Source organism: Trichoderma atroviride, chromosome 4 (assembly GCF_020647795.1).
Source record: "Trichoderma atroviride chromosome 4, complete sequence".
NCBI lineage: Eukaryota > Fungi > Ascomycota > Sordariomycetes > Hypocreales > Hypocreaceae > Trichoderma > Trichoderma atroviride.
In genome coordinates this window covers 4,857,650-4,876,398 of record NC_089403.1, presented here as the reverse complement: position 1 = coordinate 4,876,398, position 18,749 = coordinate 4,857,650, and the positions used below count along the sequence as shown (strand labels likewise).

Genomic DNA, 18,749 nt, shown 5'->3' with positions numbered 1-18,749 from the left:
TACCAGGCCACCATCGCAGAGTAATTATCTTCCAAATAAACGGGTTCTATGGCGTTTAGCCCCCTGAACACTGGTCCCGGCTGTTCCATATAAAAATAGCTGTAAAGAAGGGAGTCTATTCTTATCCGTTTTTAGTGTTTCCTATGTTATTTAACTTCCTTGTCTCTAGAGACCTTAGTGGCAGCCTTAGCGGCCTTCCTATTTTCAAGGGAGAAGTTATCTAGCACCCCAATCTTGCTGTAGCACAACAAGGCAGCTAGTCTACATATTAAAATGCACAACCACTAAATAGGTATATATAAAAGCAGTAGTAGCAGTAGTAGCAGTAGTAGCAGTAGTAGCGGTAGTAGCAGTAGCAGTAGTAGTAGCAGTAGCAGCCTCAATCATTTAGCTAGGATGTGGACCTACTACGCCACAGAACCCGTTTATTTGGAAGAGTTGGAGGTTTTTCTTCAATAGTATCCCACAGTTCAGCCCATTCGTAGGCTATCTGCCATGCAGTTCTCCACTCGCTGTAGTTGTCCCCTTTGCTTGTCAGCTGGGGGAGGCAAGCCGGGTCCAGCTTGAAGTTGAAGTTGGAGCTGGCCATGGTGATGTGCCAGGTGAATGGTGACGCGTTGTCGGCGCGATGTCAACAGTGAGCGTGTGTGACGCGATGTGAACAGTGAGCGTGTATAACGCGATGTGAACGGTGAACAGTTGAAGAGAGGCTATAGTCGTGATGTTTGAAGCACGAGGGCTCATAACCTATTGAACGAGGCACAAGAGAGTGAACGTAGTGATTGTATTGTGATGATGATAAGGCTAGGTTACTACCAGCTAAGAGGCGTGGGGCCCGGCACTATATATGATAGGCCGAGGGGCATCGAGCCAGAGGAGTTGCTTCCAATATACTCTACGATGGTGGCCTAGTAACACGTCCCTACATATAAGCTACTGACCAGCATCAAATAATGCATTTGAGATAAGTTATATTATCTTAGTCATCCATATGGACACTTTCAACTCATCATTATCATTCAATTATCCCTCTCATTCAGTATTTCATGCGCCCAGACCTGGTGAGTCGGTGGGAAACTGGAATGCTGGCTGGATATGCTCACTCTTATAATGGCAACTCTCGGGTAACTACGCATGGCATCTATCAACTATCTTAGCATACGATTCAAGAGATCATAATTAGCTATGCATTCAAATTATACAGCAGGTGTTAGACGACTGGGTCTATATTTCCAGATACGGAGGCAATGTGGTAAGCGTATCCTACCCTTTAGTATGGCGCAATGTTCATTGTGCTAGCAGTCAGCGGTTTGAAGAGGGCATCATGACGCGAACCAAAACACACAGATTGGGCAGAAAAACTAGCCATTGCACAAAGTAATCATCACTGCCGTAAGCTCAACCATGTAAGAGACTGGTCTAGCCTCCCGCGTCCTGCCGCTTCAGCTGGGCGACATCTGGCTCCAGGGGCTCCTGATGCAGATCTCTTACAAGCCATAAACATGTTCACAAACTTTAGTACGAACCATCTTTGTGAGCCTCTTTTCATTGGGCGCAGTCTGAGCGCTTTGACAAAATTTGAGACTCAGCTGAAATGGGCTGCGTCTGGCAGGCCACGGCACGGAGTCTAGCAGCGGACTTTTCTGCTCCGGGAGGCTACCTTCCTAATCAGGCAATTGGCGTTGTAACAATTTCAGTGGAAGGTGGGACCTAGAATAGAGAGCATTTCACGATACCTGCGACAGTCTTACAGCTTCATTCTGATGTAGGAGATGTCAAAATGCCAATTCTAGCCATGCAACAGAGTCTGTGCTCACAAGATAGCACGTAGCCAGAAAATAGGACTTCGATCGAGTACAATACTTTTTTGGAGGGCATAGGCGGAGTACGGTCCAGACAACACCAAGGCCAGAGTAGCACGTCTCTTCGACTTCGTGTAGTTTTTCCGTGATCGTCACTCCGAACCAGCTGTAGGACCGAATTCACTTACATTGGTCATCTAATCAATTTGTTCTCTAGAATTGAATTGCTCGTGTTATGAGTGCGTCCAGTTTATTTGCGTTTCATTCAGACTGAGCTGCCCTTTTTAGCGTAAGTTTCATGCTCATACTAGCAAAGATCGTCGTCTCAAACTGTTTTGCATGTAACATCCGTCTCATAGGGCATCTCAAGATCTGCATTGCGTCCCTCTCATCATCATGGGAAAGTTGAAGAGTCTGAAAATTTGAATGGCACCTGCCGAGTAACGTTAAGTCATCCTGGGATGGACTCCGGTGTTGAGACGAGCAGGTTCGGCGAAATCTTATATAGAATCGTGCTCATATCATGAGTTGTGATGCCATTGTTTTGTTGAATCATCATTAGTACATACTTCACTCTTTTCCCATTACGCTCTTTGAAAGCATTTCTATTGTATATATAATCGCTTCTTTTTATACCATGTACTTCCGTAAGGCTGCCGCCGTAACAAGCCTCTTGGCTGCACTATCCAGTGCACAACCCTCCGGTCCTGAACTAGCCGTCTATTGGGGAGCAGAAGACGATTCAACGACGTTGAATGATGTGTGTTCAGACAGTTCTTATGGCATTGTTAATCTTGCCTTCCTCGACACCTTCTTTGCTGCAGGAGGTTTTCCCCAACTCAGCCTCAGCGGGTTGGACGGTCCATCCCAAGCTCAGCAAAGCGCTGGTGCCACTGGTCTCAAGGATGGCAGCAGCCTTGTAGATGCTATTCAGCAGTGCCAGTCGGCCGGGAAGCTGGTTCTTCTCAGCCTTGGTGGCGCTGGTGCCGATGTTACTCTTCAGTCAGACTCTGACGGAGAGAAAATCGCTGATACGCTATGGAATCTGTTTGGTGGCGGCACTGATAACCAAGAGCTACGTCCTTTTGGAGACATTAAGCTTGACGGCTTTGACTTGGGTGAGTGACATGAATAAATTAGTGATAAGGCCAATATTGCTAACACTAAGCAGACAATGAATCTGGCAACCCCACAGGTTACCTAGCTATGGTTCAGCGCTTCAAGTCCAACTTCCAAAACGACACGAGCAAGAGCTATTTCCTCAGTGCCGCTCCTCAATGCCCCTTCCCCGATGCCTCGCAGCCTCAAGACGTTTGCAGCGAATTGGACTTTGTCTGGGTCCAGTTTTACAATAACGGCGACTGCAACATTGCGCAATCTGACTTCTTGAACTCTGTCCAGACTTGGAGCAGCGGTATTGGCAACGCCAAGCTCTATATCGGTGCTTTGGCCAGTGGAGCCGATGGCGATCAGGGCTTTGCCGATGCTAATACGTTATTGGGCGCCATTCAAGATGTGAAGAACATGAACCTCCCCAACTATGCAGGCGCCATGCTTTGGGAAGCCCAGTTGGCGGTTCAAAACGGCAACTTCCAGCAGAAGATTGCCCCTGGTCTGTAAGCAATGATATTCGAAGGGTTCTAGCGTACATCACAGCTGGCGAGTGATGGAACATTGTATTATATATAAATAGCAAAGTTTATACGCAAAAGTCGATTGTATATACGCACTCTTGTCAGAATTAAGACGTTAACCAATCTAGACCTAGGTTGTGCGCACTTGCCATCAAGAGTCCACTTACCTAACTTTCTGTCTACAAGGGACATGTAGTTTAGATCACAACTATATTTACAGAGTAAAAAATTCTCGACAAAAAGGGTGTAGTATCAGCAAAGCAACACGTATATACACACACATAAAGGCATTTAACCAATCAGCGTCACGGATATCCAGGCCTGTTCTCGCTCAAGCTATTGGATACCCACTTGGAGGTAAGACGGGCCTTTTCCGAGGCTAGTTTAATACGTCGACAAAGCCCTGTAGCTTCATCAATAGGCCTGGCCTCTAGATTAGACCGGCGATTACTATTCAGCGAGGCTTACCGTATCGACTTTTACGACTATTCAACTCTATACCGCCTGCTTACACGAGAGCAACTGCATAGACTCTAGCCTTCAACATCTACAGAGTACATAGGCTAGCTCAATACGCCCAACTGTCAAATGCCCTATTTCGATATCCCAAGTATAGACTGAGAGACGCTGGAGAAGAAGAACCTTACCCCTCTATTTTCTCACGTCTCAGGCCTCTTCGGTAACCCCACATCAGTCGTCGTGACTCAATCTCATTGGGCAAACACCAACCAACATCGGAGGTCATGCTAGACTTCATCAAGTCAATGGTACGAAGAGACAAACAACAGTGGTGCGGTGTCTGTCTCTTCGAGCTCAATCCGACGGCTAAATCGCTCCCGTCGGACGTAGGCGAGCGATGGGAGTATGCATTTGCCGAATCTGACGATCGCGAATTCAGATTCACGGATCTGGTTAAATCCTCTGAACGTGGTTGCAGCCGGTGCACAGCTTTTATCAGAGCCTTCAAAACACTGGAAATCGAATTTCATGAAGCCACATGGAACCCTTACGTAAACTCTCCGGGAAGTCCACTTTTAGAAATCACAACCGCCGATGGCACGAAGCAGAATTTGGAGATTTGCTGCAGCGATGCGTCACTGGATAAGCCCGTACTATTTGCAGACGAGCCGCCATCGCCGCATGCTGCTCTGTGTAGAGGCTATAAACTCTCACGCTCAACAGGAGACGAGAAATCTCTCAGTCAAGCGGCTGCCTGGTTAGCCGCCTGTCGAGACTCTCACGGCGAATGCCAAGCCTATGATGCAACATTTGTGCCAACCCGACTTCTCTACTTGGGAAAGGAACAAGCAGATTGTCAATTCCTCGAGCTGGTCGAGAATTTGGAGCATGCTGTGCCATATGCTGCCTTGAGCCACAGATGGACACAGGAAACGCCGACAAAGAGTCTCCTGGCAACTAATATGCTGGATCGAAAGCAGAATGGGATGCCTCTATCAAGCTTGCCAGAGATGATGCAGGATGCCGTGTCTGTGTTGCGGCGACTGGGCATCGAGTACGTATGGATCGACTGTCTGTGCATAGTGCAAGATGACAAAGAGGACTGGAAAAGAGAGGCATCTTTGATGGCATCGATCTACAAAAATGCGGACATCACAATTGCGGCCTCCTGGTGCGACAAGGTCGGGCAACGTCTTTTTCGAGATCACAGCGCGCCTCATGAATCGGGGGTAGATGTTGCCGAGATTGGTGGCCAGTCCATCTTTATTCGCCGCAGGAAGCCTCATTTCAGCTGGATGGGCGACGAGTCATATTGGTTCGGCCAGGCGACGACCGAGGATCCTGAGCTAGAATGGCCGACTTTGACTCGAGGCTGGGTCTATCAGGAACAGCTGCTATCCCGTCGAATGCTCCATTTCACACGAAATGAACTTGTTTGGGAATGTCTCGAGGCAACCCAGTGTGAATGCGGGTGGCTCGATAATAATAATGTCCGTCACCAGGGGGCTACAGGGTCCTATAAACGAGGTACTAGCGACAAATCATGGGTTGAGGTGATTAAAGAATATGCTAAACGTCCTCTGACTGTTGCCACGGATAGACTACCCGCTCTGGGAGGCATTGCTAAGACGACTGCGGTGGCAAAGGGATATGGTACAGAAGAGTACCTGTGCGGGCTTTGGGAAAATGAGCTTGAAAGCACTTTATTTTGGTATCTTACCGAGCCTCCCCGTGGTCCGCGGCCCAATCCCCAGATCCCAACGTGGTCATGGGCCTCTGTGGATGGAGATAAAGAGTGTTGGCAGACTTCTTTAGAGGGCATCGAGTTTTTGGGAAGCGACGTGAAATATGCCTCCGGTAGTGATCCATTCTTGGGCGATGTGGTGAGCGGAACATTGACACTCGCTGGGCATGTCGTTCCTGGGATCATTCATCACGGCCAGGATTGGACTAAGACTTTGGAAGCAATGCGCGATGCCACAGATACTTCTCATCTGCTGATTAGCGAGAGGGGGACAGACTATGGATTGCATATTTGCGGACAGTTTACCACATTCAATCCAGACTACAGCCTAGATTTGCCAGGAAATGACTACGTCTCTTCCAGTTCGCAAGTCTTTTGCCTGCTCTTTGGACGCACAACTTCGAGTGAGATGGATCCTGAAGACGAAGGAACTGCAGGCGAAGGAACTGAGACCGTCAGAGCGAATCTCCTCGTGTTACGCCGTACGAGCGAAAACCCTCCTCGGTACGAGAGGATTGGAGTGAACGAGTGCTCTATCGAACTAGATACGTTTCTAAGTCAGTCTGAAAGATATCAGCTGACTTTGGTATAATGATATACAGGTGCATGCAGTGTCCATGCATTAATAGCTTACTGCGTTCCATTAGTTCGCACGTGGCCATCACCTACTGGGCAATGCCATTCAAGCCATTGATGACAGCTGCATTCAGTTGATATGCTGTATATTTTGGGTAGAGATGCATCTCATGCCTTACTTAAAAATAAAAGAACCAAGAACCGATCAGTAGCTATAAAAAGACAACTCATGCAGCTATTGTCAAGCAGTAACGGAGTGAGCTCAGAATAACGAGGATAGTAAGAGAGAATGAACTATGGCGGCTAGTGACCACGACGCTTAGAATATTCACCAATCGGTACTGGCAGAATGCACGAAGAAGCAGCCACCAAGGCTCCATACCGATCAGAAGTCGGTGAAAGAACACATCCCAGTGACTAAAAGCAAGCCGGTATTGCTTATTCGCCCATAGTCCTCCAAATAATAGAACTGCAATCTTCCAAGAGGACTAGTGTCTAAATAGATCTCATTCTGCGAATGTGCTGTAAAGAAGGCGTCTTCTCCGAAGGATCAGGCTTTTCAGCATTTCTCCATGGCTGAGCGACAGATTCCGTCTGCTTTTTGGCGTTCATCCTTCATCCTTCGCCATGAACTTTTATCCCTCTGTAACACAAGAATCCTGGCCTTATATCTCACTGTCTATGAGCAATATTGGCAAATTAGTAGCACTAATGCTTCATATTACCAGATAATTACGTGGCCGCACAAAGCTTCTCCGGATTACCGTCAATCCGGGGCAGATCCCAGCATTCCGTGGTTGTACGGGCTATTTTTTACGCCCCCAAAGCGGGAAAAAGAATTCTAGCGCATGGTTCAACGTTTATTCGGTTCCCCTTGCATGAAACGAAACGAAACTTTTAAGTCTCCAGCCAGTCAGCACTTGCACATTGTGCTCCCAAGTAAACAAGCCGGTTGGGCTTCGGAAATCCACGAAAAGTGGCAGTTTGAAACAAAAGACAATGTGACGTCAATGAGGGTAATGAGAGACACCGAAAGTGAAGGAATTGCAGAATCTGTTGCGCATATGACTCGGTTGGCCGCGTCGTGAGGATTCAGTAGGGTAATTGTGCTACCCATTGATCAGAGTTGGGTTGCTACCCAACGCCACGTTTTTTAACCTCATAAGTCTAATGATAGAATGCTTTGTAAAGCGGCGCCACATCACCAAGTCAGTAAGATAATGCCTTACACGTAGCTGTGCCTGTAAGACTGGCGCCACTATGCGCTTGGTCCGCTTAAGCTTCTTTGCTGAAAAGTAATCACGGAATTTCGCCCAGTTGTACTGTGCAGTGCTCTAGGGAGCTCTATTCATAGGCACGAGTCTGGATCCTTAGTCACGACAAGCTATCCTATTAATAGGCCATGAATAGGGCAAAGCTCATGGGGCTGACATGGCTAGCTTATTTTTGCATACGGAGCTGGCTTGAACCGGTGGCGGCGCAGACCTGAGCTAATGCCCTTATAGTGCTGACGACTTGGACCCAACGAGTTGGTTGTCAACTAAGGCTGGGATTTCTGCAAATTACCCAATCACACATTCTCTGAGGATGACTGGAGGCTCGGAATATGGCGAAGCTAGTGCTGAGGCGGGCGGGTTTGGTAAGGCCAAAGATGAGAACTGACCCGAAATATCGCACCTTGCTCGGTTGGGCTTCCAGCCGAGAGGCTGTACTACTGCAATGTAGTCATCACCACTATGTTAGTTCACGATGAAGTGCTGACTTCTAGATGAAAGCTTGTATAAATAAGAACCTTTGATCCCGCTGTAATATCCGTTCTCATCATCATCATCACAAGCAATAACAAGCAAGCAAACAACAGCTTCTACCATACTCTAATACCACTTCTTCTCTCAACACCTCACTCTCAACCAAACATCAAAATGTTCGCTTCCAAGGCCTTTGCCCTCTTCGCCGCTGTCATCGCCAGCGTTTCCGCTGCTCCAGCTGGCACTCCTACTACTGGAAACGACTTGGTCAGCCGCACAGGATGGACCGGAGTCACTCACTCCGTGGTTGTTGGACGCGGCGGCCTTCACTTCGATCCCGAGAACGTTGTAGCTGAGATTGGCGACACCATCGAGTGGCACTTCACCGCCGCCAACCACTCCGTTGCTCAATCCGACTTTGCCCACCCTTGCAAGCCTCTCGCCGACGGCACCAGTTTCTTTGCAGGGTTCTTGTTTCCGACGAAAGAAGGTCAGAACCCGAACGTTTACCAGATCACCGTTATCGACAACAACCCCATCTGGTACTACTGCCCCCAGACCAAGGGCAACCACTGCCAGATGGGCATGGTCGGTGTTGTCAACCAGAACTTCGACTCCCAGAACACTCTCTCAAACCAGAAGGTCATTGCTGCTGGCACTGGTGTTTCCACCGTCGGAACTATTCAAGGCGGCAAGAACGGAGGCTTCACCCGTGCCAACCCCAACCCCAACAGCGGTTTCTAAGCAGCTTCTAAGCAGCTCCTTTTCTTTTTCTCTCTTAATACCATCTTTCCTAGCATAGCATTTCCTTTTCGGGCATGGCGGAGTACAAGTTGGACTCGGAACATGGCGGGCTTTGGGTAGCGACGAAGATATCACGGTGAATTATATAGACATTAGACTTTCCTTAATAAAACCTATACTGGTTCAAAAATACTGGAAATAATTCGTTATCAAGTGCTGTGTTTGAATCCTATGGTTAGAATACATAGAGCGAGGTTGCAGTAGGAACTAAAAGAGAAAGAAAGAAGAAGAAGAAAAAGGAGGGGGGTGGGGGATGGGAACGGGGGACTACAGCCTCTAGCCGGTTCTTATCTGGATCAATGATTGATAGTAGCAATTATTACAGGTATCTTGGATAGTAGTATGACAGCTACATATAGGTAATACCTTTTGTTTGCGGATGTACGTCACCATATCTTCACTTACGACGGAGAGCGGCTGGTAAACAAGAAGAGAGTAACTTGAGAGTAACCATATACGAAACTCATGCTCCAAGTATTTTTTAGATCAAACTATAATAAGATCAATATATAAAGATCAACCAATCTCAAATCCCCACTTCTCCAACACTTGATGTTTCTCAACATTTGTTCCCTACCGCTGGCAAATATCGAATCACCCACTTCTTTAATCGATGCGAGCCAGTTGAGTTTTTAGAGGCTTAGCCACAAATATATCGCTTCACCACATCATGGGTTGACCCTTTGCAGTTGATAGTCTTCTTCGAAACTGGTGCACAAGTTCCATAGAGCGAATTGTCCTTGACCCGTCGAAGCCTCTGTGGCTTTTGAGCATAACCCGTATTAGGATCAGTGCATCCAACCTGATGAAATGTAAGCTTCAACAGTCTTCTAGGCTTTATTCTATTCATGTAATAGCTGACCAAGTAGTACGACTCTCCATTTAGCTGAAAATTCTGGTTGCAAAGCTTCGAGCTTTCAAGTGCGATCTCAACATCCCCCTGACATGGGCTCACTCCTTCAACCCAGGCGACATTGAAATGTGATTTTCCTTCTCGTATTTGGTTTCCGATGGCAATTGAAGCGTTCACTGTCACTGAGAGGCAGAGAATAGCTTGGGCAATTGAGCTCGTGAAATGCATTTTAATAGAATAGTAACTTGGTCTTTGATGAAGTTTGTTTTTGAGTCAACAGTAGAATGTTGTTATTCTCATTTTCTTTGTATTGTGAGGCGAACTCTGCCCTTTAAATACACGTTTCCGACTCCCTTTGGTAACTACTTGAGCAGAGGCAAACCTCAGGATCTGCCTCGGCTGTTGAGACAATTACAAAAGATCGCGCTGCTTGTCCAAGGTTGTATTGCAGCGATCCTCTAGCCCAGTGGGATGATATCGTTGCCTCTGATTCGTGTATTCATACAATGTCTTAGTCTGAAACTCCACCGCGGGATAGATTGAGCGCGCTGGACTTGGTCTAAATAGAATCTTGATCCTTTATGTGATCCTTCGGAGCTCACAGCCAGACTTGAAATAGAGTTATAAGGTTACATCTACTCTATTTCTATACGTAAAATACTCCCCTGGATCGACCACATTGACGGCGTGGCGCTCTGTTAACTCAGAAACGCAGCTCGAGATGCATATAAGACCAATCCTAGAGGATCTATCCTGTGTAATAGATCGGCAAGAAGCGGAACAGCTCTGTCATAATGACAATGCTTAAACCAATCGCCACTTAATCTCTATCTTGCAGCCGATCTTGTACCGATATGGAGAAGACAGGTACATGTACATAGCACTGAATGCTCTTCCGTGGCTACATTCAAGCTTGGCGTTTGTGCAATCTTGGATTGCCAAATTAGGCAACATGCAGCGCTCCAGCTAGAGTTTTTATGATGCCTTCATCTCCATCGCCATAACCATTGAGCCAACAGTCGCTACCCTTTTCTTGAATGTATGTTGGTGTTTGCTGTCAGCAATTGCTTGGTTCCGGCAGATGACTCTTTTTGTCTTTAACGAGAGTGTATTTGAGCTTCGCGTAGGATCTGGGTGGATATGTCTCATTGTACAGTGAAGCTTCGGGAGTTTGAGCCATATTCCGTTAGTGACCCCGAAGAAGATCAAAGCAGCCAAAAGGCCTTTTCGTTTTCGCCAAATTTCTGTTCAAAATCTGTCTGAGTGAACACCTCAGTCTACATGAAATATGTGCACGGATGCAGTATGCAGCCAGTAAGCCGCTTCTATATTTCCTTTCTGTTGCACGTGAGTGTTCACACGTGACCCGATGCGACGCGCCTGCCCGTTTGCAATACCACAGATATGTTTACTTCACTCGTCAAAGCCCTAGGGCTTTTCTCCTTTTATAAACAGATCAGTACTAATTATTGATGCTTTTAATAACCTTCATTTCGTTTGTCACTCTCCACCGCTACAGCGACATCAGGCGATGGTAGCATGAGTCCAACCGCGCTAGTCCCAACACGTGCTAGTGAATTTGGCTCTCAACAGCGTAAGCGCAGATCACGTGACATGTCTATTGCCACTCTTTAGGTCGCCATTAGCGCAACTTGGGATCTCCGCATCAATTCACGCCAATTCACGCCATTCACGCCATGGCAACTCGACACAATCTCGACTCAGAAGACGACGGCACCTCGACACAGCCCGTCACTTCCTGTTGGTTAGTAAATAGTTCATTCGTTACTCCTCTAGGTTGCGGGCGCCTATGTGTAGCAGTCCCGCTCGAACTCGATGATGCTCCCCAGAGTTGGCCCTTAGGAGGCAAGATCTTTGGATCTTGAGGCCGCCGATAAAGAGGAATAGCTTATTCAATTAGGCGTTGGGCGACGGAGAGTGGCCTTGAGCCATTACTACGTGACCCCGTTCTCTTGTCGGTCTCCGTCTGTCCTTTGCTCTCTCTGGGCGGCTGTCATCCGGTGCAGAGCGGATGGACTTTCTACTACTCCTAACAGCATTGTCCTGTTACTTCTTGTTGGTTGGTAAAATCGTTCATTCGTTACTCCTCTAGGTTACAGGCGCCTATGTGTAGCAGTCCCGCCCGACTCGATGATGCTCCCCAGAGACAGTCCTTGGGAGGCAAGATCTTCGGATCTTGAGGCCGCCGATAAAGAGGAATAGCTCATTGAATTCAGCGTTGGGCGACGGAAAGTGGTTTTGTGCCATTATTGCGTGACCCCGTCCTCTTGTCGGTCCCCGTCCGCCTTTACTCTTTCTGGGCGGCTGTCATCCAGTGCAGGGTGGATGAACGTTCTACTACACCTAACAGCATTGTCCTTCATTCAACGTGGTGGACCGACTGCACCAGGTTCCTGGCACTCCTTTTGATGTCTTGAAATGCTGACACTGCGTAGCTCGGAGCAAGAACAGCATGACGACGAACAGCTTGAAGAACCCATACAGATTCACGCCTTTTGTGACAAGGCCGATCTAACTTGGACGGATGGCAGTGGCCAAGCACAGAGCATTGATGATGTATACTTCAAAGTCGACATCGATACCCTGATCTCGAAAGCCATTTTTAGGCTTACATGCCGGATCTGGGTTAAGGGCAAAGACAAGAACAGGACGTCCGTCTATCTATTCATACACCCTGAGAATATTCAGACCATCAGATTGGAAGCCATTGATGGTGTGTCATTACTACACTTCTCTATGAACCAAAACTATTCTCGCCTTGTTGTCCCCAACGACCGCGTTTTGGAATGCAAACACTCGACTCTTCCTCGACTGCAGTCAATGAAAGCCCTCGCAGAGATAGACACGTTTACAGTACATTTGAAAGCTTCCGGTATGACCGGGCTGACACACTATCATTTACGCCAGATTGCATCGACATTCTCATCTCCCCAAACCAGACGTCTGGAGACGGATGATAGCCGCGTCGATCTCCAATCATTATATAGTGGCATAGGAGGCCATGTTTTCAACACGGGCACAATCTTTGCGGGAGGCAACAACAAAAGAGACCAAGGTTTACCAGAGGACACATCACCACCCCCTCCGATTGAATGTAAGCATGATACTTGCATCACCGATGATCTGATGATGCTATCTGAGTATGACTAACTCAGTTTCAGATGAGCCCTGTCGCGAACACAAACCACATCGTAAACGCAAACGCGAGCGCGAACGTGAACGCGAATCTTCCGATCCCAATTATGATCGTCCATCCAGCGACCTGAAAGGCCTCATAGGGCACCTTCTTGATATGGAGAACCGTTTGCGAAATGACATGAAAGTAATGACTGAATCTTCGGAAACCCGCTTAAGAAATGACATGAAGAATGCGATCGAATCTTCGAGAAATCGTTTGAGAGATGACATGAAGGATATGATCGAATCTTCTGAAGATCGTTTAAGAAATCATGTGAAGGACGTGGTCGAAGCTACCGGAAGCCGTCTAAAGGATGACCTGAACGACATGCTAGACTCCAGAGCAGATGAAATAGATCGCAGAATTGATGGGTCCATGGATGACTTGAAAACGGAATGTATCGGGACCATTGAATCGGAATTCGGATACCTAAAATACGGCATTGAAGAGGTGACGAAAGGCATAGAAGAGGCCGAAGAGAAAGCGAAGGGGGTGTTGGTTGCGCTGGACGAGGCCGGTGACGGCATAGAGAGGCGGGTAGGGAAATATCTGAACAGCATTCGCTTGCAAGTGACTGTCGAAGATGAATGAAAACACGCAATTCATAAGAGCTCTATTATATCTTGTGCAAATAGTAGATGCAGTGGATCTAGTAGATCTAGCAGAAAAGATTGAAACATTGCGACTTATAGCATGCGAACAGTAATTGAAATCACAGAGTTGTGTGCTCGAAAAACTGTCTGCTCCCAGCGTCCCCCTCTGCTACTTTTTACATGCACTCAGCTGCACGCAATGCCCTGTAACCACCTCTTTTGTTCATTCGCTCGCTTCTCGCAATTAGCTCAGTGCTTCTATCGCTCACTTCCATCAGACTTTGCCCCAGCTTCTAGATTTTTCTCATGTCGGGAATTTTCGTCTCGCATACCGTTACAGGCTCCAAAATAGGTCAGTTGTTAGCAGCCAGACTAGCGACAACGTCATCATAATGCACCAAAATCGCCATTTTAGCTGTCAGAGCTCACGATTTTAGGGGCTCCAACTCCACTACAGATCGATCTACTACTAGCGCTTATCCAATACCGGAGGTTCTACGATTGCAACGCAACAATGAAAGTGCGGCTACTCGCTGATATTCGTGCTTCTATAGCCTACTCACGATGCATCAGTTGGTTTAGTTGCCCGGATTAACAGCTTTTTTCGACCTCTATTGCCTACTCGCAGCCTATTTATAGCTATCAAACTCAAGGCTTCACCACGGCGGTCATCTCTAGGTACGAAACGTCACCACCAAAGCTACCAAAGTGGCGGGCGTCGACTGGGCCATCTGAGCTTACATGTTCCCATAATTAACTCCAAGTATTCTGCTAGTGTCCGATAAAAGGAGGCTGTCCAACTACCGGTCGGAGTCTTTGTCTAACACATCGTCTCATCACATCTTCTTCATCTTCATCCAACCTCATTCAAGAGCAAAGATAGCCCAAAACCATGGCGTACAACGAGCTCTATCAATACTCCGTCGTCTCCGCCCTCATGGAGGGCCTCGGGGATTTCGGTCTTCCATATAAAGAGCTCGTCCAGCACGGCGACCACGGTCTCGGAACATTTCGTCGAATGGACGGCGAAATGATTGCCCTCGACGGCCAAGTCTACCAAATGAAAGCCGACGGCTCAATCATCAAAGTCGACAGCGCTGGGGGTTCAGAAATTGCGCCCTTTGCACAGCTCACTCGCTTCCAAGCGTCTGCCACAGCCGACGTCGAGTTCAAGGACAAGAAGGGCTTCACAGATGCTCTTTCCAATCTTTTACCAAAGACCAAAAATCACTTCGTAGCCTTTAGAGTCGATGGGCTCTTTAAAGTGGTAGCAGTTCGCACCGCAGGCGGTCAATTCTGTCGTCATGAAAACATCAGAGAGTTGCACAAGCGCCAAACCACCTACGAGTTCACCAACGTCCGCGGAAGTATAATTGGATTCAGATCACCAGAGTTTCTGCAGGGCGTCGGTGTAGCAGGCGACCATCTTCACTTTATTTCCGATGAGAGAGACCGTGGCGGACATGTATTGGAGGTTACGACTTTGGAGGGCTCGCCGGTGAAACTCTCTGCAGCAGTTCAAAGCAAGGTTCATCTAGAGTTTCCGGATGATGACGACTATAAAGAGGTGAATCTGAAAGTCGACGCCGATCGGATTCGAATCGTGGAAGGTTGAGCGGCGCTTTTGCCACTGACCAAGTAAACCGTGGTCTCAAGATATCGGCGACAATGTCTATCTAGGCACATTTGTAGGAACTAAGTACGAGTTTGAGGCGAAACAAACGCGGAAGATGTATATATCTCGAGGTCCACAAGCGCGGATGGTTTTTGGAACTGCATGCACGAGATCTATTGGTTTCATCGCGAATGCAAAGTTAAAGCCTCGGTAATTGCTTCTTTTTCGAGCTCTCGCTATCATTACCGTCGTCATCAATGTCGTGTATTGTATGTTATTTAGTAGATAAAGCCATTTTAGATAGGGAGACAACATTACCACAGTGAATTCGCCAAACTTTGGCCATACCATATTGATAGGTACAGGGATGTAGTCACGAACACTAAACCCGTCCATTATGATCACAATCTTCTAACATAACAACAGATAACATAAGCTGAGCTGCAAACTCAAGAATCGTACAATGCCATTGATCAATGCTATCATGCGGCACATTAACTATGCCGATACGTCAATGCTAAAGATGTCTACACCACCCTTCAGCTGACTCTTGGTGGGTGCCCTTCCAAGCCTCAACAGCTCAGACACCTGCATCACAGCGGGATCGCGTCCTTGCGAGGCAACGGCCACAACGGTTTCTCCTTTAGTATAGTATGCTAACCATTTCCCAGCACCAACATCGCCGTCCAAGACCACGTCGTCCCATCCTGAGGCAATGGTATTGCCGCTGTACCGCAGTTGAGCGCCCAGAGCAGACCAGAAGACGGGGATAAAGTACGTAGTGCTTGCAGATGGGTTCACAATGTGCGTAGCGACAGCACGGCCGGCGTTCTGAGCGACGTTCCAGTGCTCAATACGAACCAGGCCTCCGTTGCCTCCTGGGCCGTGGTACGGATAGGTTGCAATGTCTCCAACGGCGTAAACGTCTTTGAGACCCTTGACAGCAAAGTTTTCGTCAGTCTGGAGCGATCCATCTTTTTGCAGCTCAACAGCCGAGTTGTCCCTCAGGTAAGACGTCTCGGGAGATACTCCAACTCCCAAAATGACAAGGTCTGCGTCAAGTTTGGTGCCGTCTTTGAGATAGACAGCGCCAACCTTGGATGGGTCCGAGGCTGATGGCTCAGCCCTGTCGACGCCAGCACTCAGGTAGAACTTGATGCCCTTGCCTTCCAGGGCCTTTTGAATGCCAGCACCGACCTGCTCGCCAAGAACACGCTCGAGGGGAACCTTTTCCATGCCCACGACTGTCACCGAGTTGTCAGCGCCTGTCGCGTTGGCAATTTCCATGCCAATAAACGATGATCCGATGATGACAATCTTCTTGCCCTTTTCTCCAATGGCGTCGACAATCTTTTTGGTGTCATGCACAGTGCGGAGGGTGAAGATGTTGCCGAGAACCTTGAAGCCTTGCAGAGGGAGCTCCCTGGGAGTTCCTCCGGTTGCGAGAACCAGCTTGGTGTATGGAACCTTGCTGCCGCTGGCAGTCACCACTTGTCGGCCGGAAAAGTCGACGCTGTTGACTTCACCATCAACCCACTCAACTGAGCCACTGTCGAACCAGCTCTTGTCACGCCATGCTAGCTTGGATGAATCTGTGATGAGTGCTTTGCTCAGCTTGGGCCTGTCAATGGGGAGGTAGCCCTCCTTGGAGATGATGGTGATATGTCCAGTATATCCCTTCTCTCGCAGTCCTTCAACAAGACCAAGCGCACCAGAGCCACCACCCACGACGACAACTCTCTCCTGGGCATCGCTTGAAACGCTGCACTGGAAGTTGGGCTTCCTTCGGCCACCTTTGATAGCGGCCTCCTCGCCGGTAATGTAAAATCCCCCATCACGCTCGGTGAGGGGAAACACTTGCAAGCTATCCAACGCAGGGCCGTCTTCAACATCTCCAGATTTGGCACTGAAGCAAGCTATGTAGCGAGGCGAGTGTCAGCATGCCTCTGAGTAGAAACAAGGGTGAAATTGTGATTGTGAACTTACCTCCATGCCAGGGACAAGTCAAACGGCCGCCAGTGGTCAAGATACCCTTTGCCAAAGGAGCGCCGTAATGGGTACATTTGGCTCCAATGGCTTGCACTTCTGCCTTTCCACCGGTTTGCAGGCCTACGAGGAGGACCTTGGCATCCTGGATGCCTTCAACCTCGGCCTCCTGCTTCTGACCGGGCTTAAGTGACAACGACGTCACGCCCTTGAGCTTGTATTCTTGAGCCATGGCGCGAGCAGTAAATGAAAAATATCGAGACGGCGATAATGAGGCAGAGGAAGACAAGAGATGGTGGCTTGGTTGAAGTAGACGACGGAGGTGGGGGGTTGCGGGGTAAAGCCGGCATGGCCCAGAAGAGTAAATATAGAAGCTGAGCTCTGCCGGAGAGATTGATGACGCGAGATGGTGTGAGCTTCGGAGAGACTCGTGCGGGCGAGCTTCGATTTGAATGGGTGAGATCTAAGCAATGGAGCTCATGGCAGCTGGAGCTCTGGAGGCTGGGGCTTTGGAGATTGGAGGCCCGGAGATTGGTTGATAAGCCCGGCCAGGGTCGAGTAAAAAGTGAGGAAGCATCTGATGCTGCTACATCGGTACTTTTGGAGGCAAAACAAACCACCAGCTACTGGTAGAGGCAAGATGTCGAGCTTGTTTCAAGAGCTGCTTTGAAAATGGTGGATGTTGATTGGACGTCGAGATGGATGACGCAAGGCTTATGCAGTACATTAGTGCTGTACGAAATGAGAAGGCGGTCTTGTATTTTGCCGGCCAGCGGGTTGATTGCTGCATGCTACCCTATAGGGGGATAACCGTTGCTTTTCCCTACATTTTGTGATGCAGCATTGCATAATCAGCCGATAATAGAGCATTTTCCTTTGTCAAATGCTTTGTATTTGTATATACTACTTGTACAAGCATTTCTTTGGCAGATGACGGACGCCAGCTTCTAGAACTAGGGGTATGCAGTGAGCGAGTCAAGTTGCTTTGCTGCACCGTCTTTAGCGCCCGGAGCTCCTGTGGCAACCAGGACAAGATAATCTTTGTTTATAATCTTCGTTTAAACCCCATTCTCTCCTCTGTTCAGTGCCCAGCCCTATGTCGGCCGGAGTTTGCAATCACAGTGCATGCAATGATGAGCATGAACGCTCACCAACGCGCCCGGCTTCTCGAAGCCTCACCCGCTGGTTTCCGCCCTATCGCTGCGCTTCCTCATGTCAGAATCAGCATGAATGCGTAGTTCCCGGTCCGCCACCCTGGCTTGCCAACTGGCCCCATCTTTGATGTGTTGGCACTGGATCCGATTCCACGAGGCCCCGTCTCTGGTGCTTCCGTTCACCGCAAAGGCATCCGAATTGGATCGTGCAATTACGACGCCACGTGAGAACAAAGTTTAGCTCGGCCCATTGCATAGCATGCCAAGTATCATAGCACAAAATCACAAGCCAGCTCAAAACCACGAGGCAGGCGACACATGACAATTGTTTCCATGTTGTTTATTGCGTAGCTTGTAGCACCTACTCGTGCAATTATGAGGCTGCAAAAACGCAGCTGCAAAAGGCGGCATGTCTGGATGCACTCCAGCGGAGCTTTTCTGCGTCCCTGCTGTCCGCTCGCGTCTCTCCAGCAGGTCGGGCGCTAAGAGACACTGGACCCAGCCCGGCTAATGCAGGTCGCAGCCACTAAATCCAGGCACAGGCACAGCGCTGTACACGGTACCAGCAGCGCCGCGTCCGCC

General features: G+C 48.4%; 8 protein-coding genes across 8 annotated transcripts; 5 read left to right on the top strand and 3 right to left on the bottom strand.

Moving 5' to 3' along the window:
• Nucleotides 1-391: 391 nt before the first annotated feature.
• On the bottom strand, nucleotides 392-589 carry TrAtP1_009010 (uncharacterized protein; the record flags this gene model as incomplete). The annotated part of the gene is made up of 1 exon (XM_066114122.1): nucleotides 392-589. One exon carries the CDS (start codon nucleotides 587-589, stop codon nucleotides 392-394), a length of 198 nt encoding a protein of 65 aa, XP_065970215.1.
• Nucleotides 590-2,439: 1,850 nt separating this feature from the next.
• On the top strand, nucleotides 2,440-3,640 carry TrAtP1_009009 (uncharacterized protein; the record flags this gene model as incomplete). The annotated part of the gene is made up of 2 exons (XM_014087173.2): nucleotides 2,440-2,920; nucleotides 2,974-3,640. 2 exons carry the CDS (start codon nucleotides 2,440-2,442, stop codon nucleotides 3,420-3,422), a joined length of 930 nt encoding a protein of 309 aa, XP_013942648.1. The 3' UTR covers nucleotides 3,423-3,640.
• A 539-nt stretch (nucleotides 3,641-4,179) lies between these two features.
• Nucleotides 4,180-6,231, top strand: TrAtP1_009008 (uncharacterized protein; the record flags this gene model as incomplete). The annotated part of the gene is made up of 1 exon (XM_014087172.2): nucleotides 4,180-6,231. One exon carries the CDS (start codon nucleotides 4,180-4,182, stop codon nucleotides 6,229-6,231), a length of 2,052 nt encoding a protein of 683 aa, XP_013942647.1.
• A 1,507-nt stretch (nucleotides 6,232-7,738) lies between these two features.
• Nucleotides 7,739-8,951, top strand: TrAtP1_009007 (uncharacterized protein). Its single transcript, XM_014087171.2, has 2 exons — nucleotides 7,739-7,936; nucleotides 7,991-8,951. The coding sequence occupies exon 2, from the start codon at nucleotides 8,138-8,140 to the stop codon at nucleotides 8,705-8,707; it is 570 nt and encodes a 189-aa protein (XP_013942646.1). The 5' UTR covers nucleotides 7,739-7,936; nucleotides 7,991-8,137; the 3' UTR covers nucleotides 8,708-8,951.
• Nucleotides 8,952-9,113: 162 nt separating this feature from the next.
• Nucleotides 9,114-10,116, bottom strand: TrAtP1_009006 (uncharacterized protein). Its single transcript, XM_014087295.2, has 2 exons — nucleotides 9,630-10,116; nucleotides 9,114-9,569 (listed from the first exon to the last, which is right to left on the bottom strand). The coding sequence occupies exons 1-2, from the start codon at nucleotides 9,846-9,848 to the stop codon at nucleotides 9,408-9,410; spliced, it is 381 nt and encodes a 126-aa protein (XP_013942770.1). The 5' UTR covers nucleotides 9,849-10,116; the 3' UTR covers nucleotides 9,114-9,407.
• A 1,943-nt stretch (nucleotides 10,117-12,059) lies between these two features.
• Nucleotides 12,060-13,410, top strand: TrAtP1_009005 (uncharacterized protein; the record flags this gene model as incomplete). The annotated part of the gene is made up of 2 exons (XM_014087170.2): nucleotides 12,060-12,735; nucleotides 12,803-13,410. 2 exons carry the CDS (start codon nucleotides 12,060-12,062, stop codon nucleotides 13,408-13,410), a joined length of 1,284 nt encoding a protein of 427 aa, XP_013942645.2.
• An 894-nt stretch (nucleotides 13,411-14,304) lies between these two features.
• Nucleotides 14,305-15,027, top strand: TrAtP1_009004 (uncharacterized protein; the record flags this gene model as incomplete). Its single annotated transcript, XM_014087169.2, has 1 exon — nucleotides 14,305-15,027. The coding sequence occupies one exon, from the start codon at nucleotides 14,305-14,307 to the stop codon at nucleotides 15,025-15,027; it is 723 nt and encodes a 240-aa protein (XP_013942644.1).
• Nucleotides 15,028-15,366: 339 nt separating this feature from the next.
• Nucleotides 15,367-17,888, bottom strand: TrAtP1_009003 (uncharacterized protein). The gene is made up of 2 exons (XM_014087168.2): nucleotides 17,014-17,888; nucleotides 15,367-16,943 (listed from the first exon to the last, which is right to left on the bottom strand). The coding sequence occupies exons 1-2, from the start codon at nucleotides 17,243-17,245 to the stop codon at nucleotides 15,526-15,528; spliced, it is 1,650 nt and encodes a 549-aa protein (XP_013942643.1). The 5' UTR covers nucleotides 17,246-17,888; the 3' UTR covers nucleotides 15,367-15,525.
• Between the last annotated feature and the right edge of the window lie 861 nt (nucleotides 17,889-18,749).